This window comes from Lipophrys pholis, assembly GCF_963383615.2.
Source record: "Lipophrys pholis genome assembly, chromosome: 16".
Taxonomy (NCBI): Eukaryota; Metazoa; Chordata; class Actinopteri; order Blenniiformes; family Blenniidae; genus Lipophrys; species Lipophrys pholis.
This window is the reverse complement of record NC_137634.1, coordinates 15,334,059-15,346,435: the sequence shown is the minus strand read 5'-3', so window position 1 is coordinate 15,346,435 and position 12,377 is coordinate 15,334,059. Positions and strand designations below refer to the sequence as shown.

The 12,377-nt window shown below is 39.4% G+C and overlaps 1 protein-coding gene across 2 annotated transcripts in view; it reads left to right on the top strand.

Annotated features, from left to right (window-relative positions):
* The window catches only part of grik1a (glutamate receptor, ionotropic, kainate 1a), a gene marked incomplete at its 3' end in the record, with an annotated part of 33,710 nt that overhangs the window by 16,670 nt on the left and 4,663 nt on the right, over positions 1 to 12,377 (top strand). For both annotated transcript variants that reach the window (XM_080483317.1, XM_080483318.1), the window contains exons 9-15: positions 53 to 97; positions 4,997 to 5,110; positions 5,246 to 5,449; positions 7,039 to 7,262; positions 7,772 to 7,890; positions 10,538 to 10,755; positions 12,046 to 12,271. In XM_080483317.1, coding sequence (XP_080339443.1) covers positions 53 to 97; positions 4,997 to 5,110; positions 5,246 to 5,449; positions 7,039 to 7,262; positions 7,772 to 7,890; positions 10,538 to 10,755; positions 12,046 to 12,271 — 1,150 coding nt within the window. The remainder of the gene's footprint in view (positions 1 to 52; positions 98 to 4,996; positions 5,111 to 5,245; positions 5,450 to 7,038; positions 7,263 to 7,771; positions 7,891 to 10,537; positions 10,756 to 12,045; positions 12,272 to 12,377) is intronic.

The window sequence follows — 12,377 nt, the reverse complement described above, 5'->3', positions numbered from 1 at the left end:
TTTCTTTCCACACTGTTTCTGCCTCTTGTTGCCCTCTTTACAAATTCAAAAGGGTATCGTGACGGGCGGAAGTCGCCTCACGAAAAGGTGGATCAAGGTTTGTGCCAGTGCCTTGTTTGGTTGAAGCCTTTGTTATTTGCCCCCCCCCCCCCTTCCTCCCTCAGTTCTCACTCTATATGCCACGCACCTCCCTGCTCCTTGCCTTGTCAACCTTGTTTCTCTCCACTGATTTTGTGTACAGCAGTGCCATGTGTTTGACATTTCAGTTTTACCTCCCCCTGTCTGAGTAGAGGCATTGCTCTGACACTTATCAAAAACTTTTTCAGCAGTTTAGAGGAAATATAGATTTTTATTATTTCTTTCCTACTTCGCTTCCTTCCAAACCTAAAGTTTAATTTACTTTGATCAACAACTTTGAATGAACAATTTGTTGTCAGAACTATTCTAAGTAAAAAGACGAGGTGATACTGGCATCTGGAACAAAGATAAACGCTGATATACAGTGTACATAATGTAAATGATAAATACATTATATCAGTGAAATATTTATCTAAATATAGAGCCTAAATGTACTTGTGCCCGTTCCACACACAAGACATTGCATTTGTAACTTAAAAAAAAAAAAAAGATTCTCCCTTAATTTGTCTCACAATGGTTTGGCCCATTTTATTGCCTATGGCTCAGTGGAAGTGTGTCACAATGGAGGTAACTGACCAGTCGTGACTTACTAATTTAGAAAATTTACAAATGTCCACTCAAAACGACAGAGGTGTCAGAGACAAAAAAAATAAAAGAATGAAATGCTTAACATGTGTAATAAGACTGCATGTTGTGCACCTAGTTCTATCATGGTTTAATCTTCTGTGGAAGCTGCACAGAGAGCCAAGATGCTAAAACTTTGAATTATTTTAGAGCACTTTGGTGTCTGTTACAATAACTAAAGGTGTGTTTAAATAACACAACACCTTGTTTTCATACTAACGTCTTATCTTTGCAGATGTTAACACAAATGTTTGTACCAAATATTTTTATATATTAATCTTTACTTTATCTTGTATGCATAGTAGTAATCAAGGTCCCATTTATGCATTTGTACACCTGTTGTAGCCTGTCTAAAGAAATACTTTAAACAATTATGTTTATCATTCACCTTAAATATGAACATTTATTCTCTTGCATACAAGACAACTCGTGATGATCACATGGTGCTCGAATAATATAAAAGTATTGTAATTCCTTCAAAATTGCTTAAAAATTCCAAGCAAATCCTTCCTTTACCACTAAAACTAAAGAAATTGTTAAGGTGAAATAAGATGTTGCCAGTAGCTTCTATTAAAAGTTCCTGTTTCACTCCTTAATTTAATCTCGCAGTACACTGAAGACTGTAAATACTGCAGCACCAATAACCCATCGCGTCAGACTTTCTGATGTGATTAGTACAATTATTTCACCTACTCCAAACAGTGTTTGTGATCACAAACTGCCTTGCTTTTCCCTCTCTGTCTGTCTCAGCAGTCAGACAGACAGGTATGTAGGCAGGCAGCAGCTGTCAAGGTGCAGAAGCAGTGATTTATGCAGCAATTTTAATTCCATTCAGTACTTTTAGCCCTCAAAAGCTTCCCCTCAGAGGAAATACCACTATATGGTAAGCGCATCACATAAAATCCCCACTTTATGGTCATGAAAAATGAATTATCAGTCCGTTGCAGTTGTGTTAGTTCTTGGTAGCTGAAGTGTTAAATACACTCTGAAGAGGATGATGAGACTAAACAAAGTGAAAGTCTCCTGCGAAATAAAGTGTTTTCCCTTTAAAGTTGTTGACTTCTCTTAAAAAATAAAAAGTGTTTTTTCCCCCTCAGGTTTCTCGGGCAGGCTTAGCTCTGCGGTAACGGTTCTCCAGTCTGATTTGGTTCTGGATGAGGATGAGCTTTTGGATTCATAGATAACATTTTACACACGGCATAGGAGAGAGAATTCCTGTCAGTTTTCATAGCACACTTTGTTGTTGGGAGCTGCTCTGGTACGCATGATAAATTTGCAGGGCTATACACAGTAAATCCATGACTTCGAGGTCTAAAAGACCATCATTGCACGCATGCACCACATGGTCATCCCTGGCTTGTATTTTCACATTAATTTCATTCACTTGGATAAGATTACTTTATTACCATCAAACTGACTATTCATGCAGCAATTATGTTTTATTCAATGATATTTCTAAAACTAACTTTATGCAACAACATATCACAAGTGCCAGATTATGTGAAGCTGCACAATTTGAGACGAAAGTGCCCCTCACACTCACTCTGTTGGATTTATCTTTCAAACTGAGGACACTACAATTAATTAAATCTGACCCCATTCACAATTCTGCTCATCCGCTGTATCCAGAGATAAGACAGATTTATGGACTCCTGCAAAAAGTGGACCCCTGCGAAAGTGCTATTGTGGAGATATAGAGTGTTTTTGGCAAGTTTATAAGTGAGTGGACGTTCCATCTCTCCGAGCTAGTTAATAGAATAAGATAGAATCCTATAGTAGAGTGAAAAGCACATTATCAATTGGAGAAGGCGATCTAACATTGGCCTTTTCTGAAGACCGAAATTGTGAATAAGAAAAAAAAAAAGTGAGCATTGTCCGTAGAGCTGTGTTTAATAGGAACTAATGATGTATTCACTGCTACTCACCCTCTTCCGCAGTAACCAACGTTATACCATTGTTCCTGAATGAGCATGTCAAAATTGTTCAGAGTGGATCGTTAGCGGAGAAAAGCTTGTCTTTCCTGTCTCTACTCTTTAGTGCTCCCGACAATGAGGAGTAATAATTTAATGCTCTTAACTTGACTGCATCACTGTCATGGCCTCAGTTGACCTTTGCTCAGCCGTAAAGAGATAAGGGATTTGAAGGGGGCCAAAATCCAGCTGCCAGGCGTCTGCTCTAATCTGATAACTGCCTGGATTATACCGCCGGGCGCGACAAACCGGACGGTCTTAATCACTGTAACTGTGATGGTACAGATGACAAACACCACACTGTTCTCTTTCCCGTCGACCCGCTCTGATTTTGCCCTTCTTCATTCATGTTGTCCCGTCCCTGCTGCTGTGATCTCCACAACTTCCCCGTTATGCTTAAGCAAATCTGTAACTCACATGTTTTTGTCAATGTTTCTCAATGCTGTGAGTTAGTTTATTACTTAATTTGTCTTCAATCAAACATATATAGATTTACAATAATGTGAAAAAAAGATTATTTTTGTCAGGCTTTTAATATAATGAACCATAACTGATAATGAGGAACTGAAAATACACCAAACTTATATATCTATTCATTTTGGTGTTATTAGTGCATAGAAATAGTTCTGAAAGAACAATTGCCAAGATACAACAAATGAGCCAATACCAAAATATTCAGCAGATAATTGAGGAATGAGTTTGTCACCACCTGTTTACAAGTCAACATTCACATGAAATGATGCAAATTCAGTCTTTTGAACCAACAGCTGTCACTTCTACATATGCGAAGGTGCAAGTCTTTTTCTGTTGCTTTTTATTTGCTTGCTAGTACTATGTGGGTTTGGTTGATTAAATCTTTCCAATTTCACTTAAAATAAGATGAGCTTTGTTTAAATTGGAGCACATGATCTGTCTTGAGCAGATCCACAAACATTGACCTGTGAGGTGTTGTTACATTGGCTTTCCGAGCTTTCTTAGTGTGAAGACTTATTTTCACTGGTGAACTCACCACATGCACAAACTCCTGGGACACTTTGTCTCACAGGAGTTGTCATTAATGACAGCATGTAAAGACAACTCTCAAACTTTCTTGTTACATGAGGTTGTGGTTAATACTCTTAATTCCAGGTTGGCTTTGCGGGCCTTTGTGTGGAGTTTTTTTTAAATATGCACACAAGGTTTATCCCTGAGTAGTATACTTTTGTTTCACAATCCAAAAACGTGCATTTGCGGCCTATTTATGAGTTTGCGACGTGTCGAGGGTGTACCCTGCCTTCACCCTGTTGGAAATCAGCTTCAGTGTGATACAAGATTGAAGGATCGCTAGACGAGGAATAGAAAAACACCAATAAATTTCCAAGCAGACACTAGAGTAATGAAGAAATACAGTTATTTTATACTGAGGTGTGTTTTAGCAACAATAACATTGGGTCTTGGCTTATAACTCTAATCTGTCGTAACATTTTAATTAGCTACGGGTTTGTGCCGCCAACCGAATCACAGCCATCTTGTGTTGCTGTTGCTGAAGAAGACATAAAATAATTATCTTACAGCTGTCTACCAGTGACTATTATTATTTGTTCAAGCTAGCGCAAACATGAGTAAATGCCGAAAGATCCTACTTAAATAAATAACCCATCATAAAGACAGTGTTGTCTTCACATATTGTAAGAATCAGTGTGCAGGCTGCACAGTGCGAGCACGTACTGTGAGTCACATGCATGGCTGCACACAGCAGGAGTGATGTTGGTTCGGCTCCAAAATGACGGGAAACTTTTTCTTGACGCACACAATCTGTTTGGAGCTTCGTAGTTTTCATATTCACTGTACATGAAATGAAGTTTTCAGCACTTTGCCTGGGATCATTGAAGCACAACTGAGCAAAGGGAAAATGCTGGTGAGTAGTGAATGGAGCAGAAGGTTGAAAGGGAGCCAGTCGTGTCTTTGAATCTTTTTAATTTCTTTTCATTTTTCTGTTCGTCGAATCAGAAAACATGATTAATAGACAATGTATCAGAGGAGCTTCTCGGCTCCCATTAAGACTTGGAGACTAAATGAACTCTAGGTTTTTTTTTTAGGGTTGAAGAAACAATGAGATTTTTTGTTGTTGTTTTTTTTTTTAAGCAGCCAATTTCAAATGTCAACATATACCACGGTACACTACAGTTTTATCATCCTGCCTTAGAGACTCTTACAGCAGGAGTCAAACGCAGCATCAAAACGGCAAATGTTTCAATGAATCTGAAGCCGTGTTCGTCTTTCAGATTGCTGTGTGGAACTCGTACAAGGGGATGAACCTGACGGAGTCTAACCGAGACAAGAATAACAATGTGACAGACTCTCTGGCTAACAGGACTCTCATTGTCACCACAATACTGGTGAGGAGAAAACAGAAAGGTTAAATGGAGGACAGCTTTGGGGAGAGGCTCAGAGAACAAATGTGTACAGGGCAGATAAAAAGCAAAACAAGAATCATGAAACTACAAATCCAAATATCTTTTTTCTCTGTACAGGAAAATCCTTATGTGATGGTGAAAAAATCTGAAAAAGAGCTTGTTGGGAACGACCGCTATGAGGGCTACTGCCTGGACCTGTTAAAAGAACTATCCAACATCCTGGGTTTTACATACGAGGTCAGACTGGTGGCTGACGGGAAATATGGAGCCCAAAATGACAAGGGAGAGTGGAACGGGATGGTCCGGGAGCTGATCGACCATGTGAGTGTTTCACTGACTCAAGTACACAAGAAAGTAGAGACACTAAAGCCTGGGATAATAAGTGGTATATGAAGCATAAACATTTTTGAAGGGAACATTTTGCACTTTGTGTTTTTTATAATGATCTTTTGCTTGATGCACCAAAGAGTGCAGGGAAAAAAAACATCAGTTTACACACCATGAACAGGTTTTCAGTGAAAAGATTTTGGTTGATCTGAATGAAAATTGTGACTGTTGTTGTCATGACAACTCACCGTACTTTTTAACTTTACGGTAACATCGCAGTAATGGTGACATCACGATGACAACACTGTGACACCATAGTGATATCATGGTGACATCACATCACTGAACCTTTAAAATGCCAGAAGGTCAGAAGTTGGTTAAAGAAGTACAAACTACAGATCAGCCGATCTTACAATTTCTATTGAGAGATAAGTGCAACAACACGCAATGTTGCACTGTGATTGCACGATGGAGTCAAGGAACAGGAAGGTACAGGAAGCCTTACAGGGCGGTGATTGCAGAATACCAGAGAAAAGCCTTGCAACCCTCTGGGCCTTCTGAAGAGATCAGCACAGTGAAAAATCTCTTGGAGGCTGAACAGTCTTAGATCCACGAACTGGCTGGACAGCTACAGGAAACTCGGCTGCAGCTGGTGAGACAGCAGGACCTCAAAGGGATGTTTATTAAGAAGGAGAAACAACCAAAGACAGAGATGGCGAAACTGCAGAGATGCTGTGACGTTGAAACTCTCTGCACCGCCGAGCCAGCTTCTCAGGTGCACAACAGAAACAAGTAGAAGAAAAAGAAAGAGCTGCACAACGATTATGAAATGCTAAAGATCATGTGATCAGCCAAGAGACATGTTCCTCTGAGCTGTAGGCAGAGAAAGAAAAGAACCTGACTTTTTTTTTGCTTTTTGTGTGTGTAAGAAAAGTGTAGGGGGTGCTGAGGGGGTCATTTTGCTAGAGACGTGCGCTATGCCCATAAAATATGAAATTTTCCACCACTTCTGATGTGTGTCCCAATTTTTCCTGCGTTTTTGAGCACGTTTAGGTTAACAATAATGCAGCAATTCCGGCTGTAAGAAAAAGAAAAAGAAACTGTAATGATACTTGCTTGCATTCCAAATACAGGCGGATAGGGACCAATTGTGCCATGTGACGTAATGAAAACACTGGATATCAAATATAACATTCAGTGTACTTGTGAGGTATAAATAGATTTTATGGTGCTATAACTTCCTTTCAACCATGCGGTATGTTGTGTATGTCTTTCTATAAATAAACTTCCTATTTTTATTTATTATTTAGACGTTGTTATTTGAAGTAAGGTCGTATAAAACACTAAACATTTTCCTTCTTTGCATTTGACATATCTTGGTTTTAATATAACCCACTGCACTCACATTCTTTGGTGGAGAAAAAAAAAATTCCCTCCATTAATCTCCTGCAGTTTTATCACCCTATTAATCTTTTTTTTTTTTTTTTTCTCCAGCATAAACCACCAAAGCTAATATATCACATGGATCCTATTGCATGGATATGCGTATTTGTGAGTCCTTGAGTAATGCCCGACTTTTTCAGGTGGCTGATCTTGCTGTGGCGCCCTTGACCATCACGTATGTTAGAGAGAAAGTCATCGACTTCTCCAAGCCTTTTATGACCTTGGGCATCAGCATTCTGTACCGGAAGCCTAATGGCACTAATCCAGGAGTGTTCTCCTTCCTTAATCCGCTGTCTCCGGACATCTGGATGTATGTGCTGCTCGCCTGCACAGGGGTCAGCTGTGTGCTCTTTGTGATTGCCAGGTAAGAGAATATGATGAGATGATGAATTGAAAGATTTTCTCGCTGAGGATAGTGTGAACTGTGCAGATGGCGTATTACCAAATCCTTCACAGCTTTGTCTGTTGTTAAAATAAATGAACATTTAAAGAAAATGCCAACAAACATGCCTGATGTTTCAAACTCGCATGACTAGAATCATAAAAATAATGCTTTCAGCTATTAGCTGGACTTTATTGTGTTCCTTGAGTGACTTGGACTGTAAATCTAAAATCTCTTCAAGTCTTTCGCAGATGGTTCATAAATTTCCTGCAAGCAAGTAGCAATTCATAACCGTAAAGTGAAAATCAAAATTTGATTGACTTATTGCACATCATCACAGCTTATTATCACAGCTTATAGATTCACTGGTTGGGATGTGTAGATGTGAAGTAATGGTCTTCATCAGTGCTTCAAATTGGCTAGTGAGCAATTATACTTCCATATATTAAATTGACTTCCCTAATTCTGTCCTTTCTCTTATGGTCTTGCAGGTTTACTCCATATGAGTGGTACAACCCACATCCATGCAACCCATCCTCGACTCTAATACAGAACAATTTCACATTACTCAACAGCTTTTGGTTCGGCATTGGAGCTCTCATGCGGCAAGGTATTTAGTGATTTTAGTGAATGTCATTATTAATCATTCTGGTTCTCTCCGGGGACAGTGATTTATTTGATGTTTGCATTACTCCGCAATTTCTTCTGACATCCAGTGCCATGTCATTCACTAAGAAATGTTTAAACTTTCACAAAAACAGAAATGTGCAGAAATTCCTCTCTACGTAAGGACAGACAAGCTTTTACCTGTTTGATCTTGGCAAAGTGAGCAAAGATTGTAAAACTGGCCTCAAAAAAGAAATGAATCACAAAGTGGAAGAAATGACATATTTTGTGATTTACAAACAGTTTTTACTAAAGAGATTATCAGTAATATCCATGTTTACACCCTGTTATTTTGCTCCCATCTTATGCATGGAGTCATGCCAGAGAATAGTAATTGTTGTGAGTAAAACTGAAATGAAAGTACAGCATTAAAATAAAACACAAGTGCAATTGTGAGAATATAATAGTTCACATATACTGTAACTCCAATGTGAATTATAACTCCTTTTTAATTTGTCTTACTCATTCACATTTTCTTACTTTCCCAAATTCTAATTACAGGAGTAATGTGCTGTGTAGTAACACATCACACCCAATAATATTTGACAAGCGTAGTTCACATTCAAAACATAGTATGGTGAGAGGGTCTCCACTTCCAGTCTGAACTATGTTGAGCTTTGGGGTCTTACGATGCAGATGTTATCTTCGCTATTTGAATGCGTGAGCTTTATGTCTATCCTGGTTTCCTTCCACAGTTCAAAAAGATGCATTTGAAGCTAATTGGTCACTTTAAACTCCCCATAGGTGTGATTGTATTTGTCCTGCGTACCCTGGCTTTGTACATATTCAGCCGTAATATGTGACTTGTGAGCCCACAAAGTTGTATAAAATGCTGTAGAAGATGAGTGGATGGAGTTCCCAAGGTTATTAATTTGTTTACACTGAGTTAAGATATGAATTAAAGTTCCCTGAAGTCAGATGTTGCAAGTCCAGGTCTGTACACTGATGTTTCTCTATTGCTCCCATCGTTCTCAAGGCTACTGCTGAATGAGTTTGTTTCTTCAGTGTGAACGAGTCAGATTACTTCATTGGTGATCATGAAATCACTGTAGCTTTTGTTGGTTTTCTAACTCAGTCCTTTACCAGTTAGGTTGTCTGTTGTTCACTCACTATCCTCTCAACTGTTTCAGCTGCAGCAGGCAGATGTTTTTCTCTTTGAAGTTTTGATGACCCTATTTGTTCGGGACCTGCCCAAGTTTCTATTTTCCAACAGACAAGAGCTTAGAGGTGAATGTGTTACTGCAATTTGGTCAGCAACAAGCAACGGGAAAGTCTCCTGGCTTTCTCCTGTAGAGCTGTTTCATGATCTCCTCGCACAGCAGTAAAGACTGGACTGACACTGTGAACTCAGATTAATTCAAACACATCAATATTGCCTCCCTTTTTCCCCTTTCTGTGTAGCCTGGATCTCGTTTTTATGAATTCCAGCCAAACCCTGTTAGACGAATTATGTTGCACTTCATGGAGACTTGACGTGCCTCAAGGCGGGAGATTTGGGGAGGGATAAGTCGGACACGCCCGATTGGATGACTAGCAAACCTACCGACAACATAAGTTTATGAAAAAATAAATAAAATAAACATGCTACATTCTTTAAAACTGCGACGTCACTTGTACACAGAAGAAGAAAGTGAAGCCTTTGTTTAATTTGAAGGAATAGATTTTTGTTGACCTTTAAAGCAGGTTACTGAATAAAACATTTGTGTCCTGGTGGACTTTATATGAAAACCCCTTTCAAATTACATGCTCTTACTGAACGTAAGCTCGGTGAGGTTTTAAAGTCTATATCCTCTATATGCTCTAAGCTGGTCGTCTCAGGGTTCTATCCTGCATGTGTGTTCCATGTCCATAGTTGTCCGGTAAATGTGTTCCAGCTTTGTGATTCACAGTGACTGTGAGATTGCAGAGGAAAACTGTGGGTTTCTTCTCAAAGCTTTGAAAAAATAAATGAATAAAAAAGCCTTCATTTTATGTAAAAAAAAAAAAAAAAAAAAAAGATTTAAAATACAACACGTGCAGTTAAAGCTGACACATTAATTATGGTAAATACATTCCTCTTTGTGGAAATCAGTTTATTTTGTTCCTTTTTATCTGCACGGAGAAGAAAAGATAAAACACTGTGCCCTTTCTGCTCGCACAGTTTTATATTTCATTACATTTTGGCAGGATTTTTGACCATTTTTCTATGCGTTCTTTGGTTTTGTCTGTCAGATCTGGGTCTTGTAATTTGTAATGCTGTGTTAGCTTTTTCACACTGAGCTATATTTTACCAGCTTTGTGTCAAATAAGTAACGCCGAGGAGGAAATGGTACGTGCTTCCTAAAGAGGTCCTCGATTTGATATTTAATGCTCAAGTAAAATTTTATTATAAATTCTGGTGATAATTTAAATATTCAGTTGATCTATTTGGGTATTTTGTGTTTAGGATGTCGGCACTTTTTCCATTTTAATTGACATCACATCAATATTAGGAACCACAATCCACAATATGGTTCACCCACAATCCTCCATTTGTCTTTTTTTTTTTTATCTTTTATGGAAAAAATCCCAACAAAAGTTTAAGTAATTTTAAACTTTTGTCTTCTTTGAAGGCTCAGAGCTGATGCCCAAGGCTCTTTCCACTCGGATAGTCGGAGGTATCTGGTGGTTTTTTACCTTAATCATCATCTCCTCCTACACGGCCAACTTGGCTGCCTTTCTCACCGTCGAACGAATGGACGCGCCCATCGACTCAGCAGACGACCTGGCAAAACAGACCAGGATTGAATATGGGGCGGTGAGGGATGGATCCACGATGACCTTCTTTAAGGTAAACCCAATTTGAACTCCTTTCCAGTTAAATGTGTTTCTTTCCATGTAGATATGTAAATGTTGCCTCACAAACAGTCGTGCTTCACTGTGAAGTTAACAGTATTGAATGAGAGGATTGATCATGTTACTCATTTGTTTTCACACAACAGAACAGATGCACTTTACAACAAAAATTGTTCTCATCTCAAAATGTTAGGGGACTGATTGATTTTGTTCTGGAGGTTTGCTGTTTGTGAGTTCATGTGTAACAATGTCTAATTCACTTTTCCTCAGGGTGCCCAATTTCATCTCAGTGGGGCAAAACAAGCTAAAATGAAAGTATTCCAAACTTATGGATACAGATAAAATGTTTCCTGAGCAATGAAGTACAATTACATCCTCAAAATTTCATGTTTTCAAGTATTGGATGATTGAATGGTAATATCATCCGCCTGACATTTTTGCCCATAATATGTGCTCCTCTGTGGTAGATGTGTAGTTTGATAATGGATCATCCGATTGAGTTCCAATCTACTCTCAGATACTCTGAGATGTTAGTGTGAGTCAGCAGCAGAGTAGTATCACTTCATAAAATGATGGTTGTCTGGGTTTCCTGTGCTGCTATCCCTGCCACCCTGTATTTTTGCCAAACACCCCATTGAAACAAAAAAACAAATCTCAAAGAGACAGAGGAAGAGGCACTTACTTTGATGACACTTGGCTTGGAGGCGCCATGAAATGGATATATGAGGGGAAGTGGAGAAGATGCGCATTAGGGCCACTTGTGCTTTTCTTTTAGAGTGTCTGTGTTGACGTTAAACATATGTTAACTTATTAGTTGATATTATATAATGCATCCGTGTGAAGGTGTCCCCGGGCGGGGCTGTCACTTCCTCGCTTCACAGCTACCACCTCTCCTTGCATCCTGTGGCTCAGCGGGGGTGATCCATGCGGGGCTTTATCCTCCCAGATTGCAGCCAGTGATTACGGCTGCCTGGATAGGAAGAAGCAGGCCGTGTTGATGGCTCAAACAAATTGAATCAGCTGGAGGAGATTTAGAACACAGCTGTCCCATTTTCTCTGACTGAGAAAGGAAATCGCACACACACACACACACGCGCGCACACACACACACACACACACGGAAACCAAACTAAAAGAGTCCCCCTCAATCTGTCTTATGTACATATATGTATTTATGACAGGATTTGAAACTTAGTTAAGTGTACGTTCTGTCTGTGCATCTGCAGCCACAATCACTGACAGTCTGTGTCACCACCAACTTGCATCCTACTTGTGGTCTTTCTAGAAATCCAAGATCTCCACCTACGAGAAGATGTGGGCCTTCATGAGCAGCAGGAAGAACACTGCATTAGTTAAGAATAACAGGGAAGGCATCACGCGGGTCTTAACGACAGACTACGCCATGCTGATGGAGTCCACCAGTATCGAGTACATCAGCCAGAGGAACTGCAATCTCACTCAGATAGGAGGTCTCATTGACTCCAAGGGCTATGGAGTGGGAACACCTATTGGTAAGGAAAATGGCACAGCTCTTTTAACAGCCCTCATGAACAATAACGCGTGAATTTTGCTACCGATGCCAGCCGACTATGGGTTAAAGCAGGGTACACCCTGGAC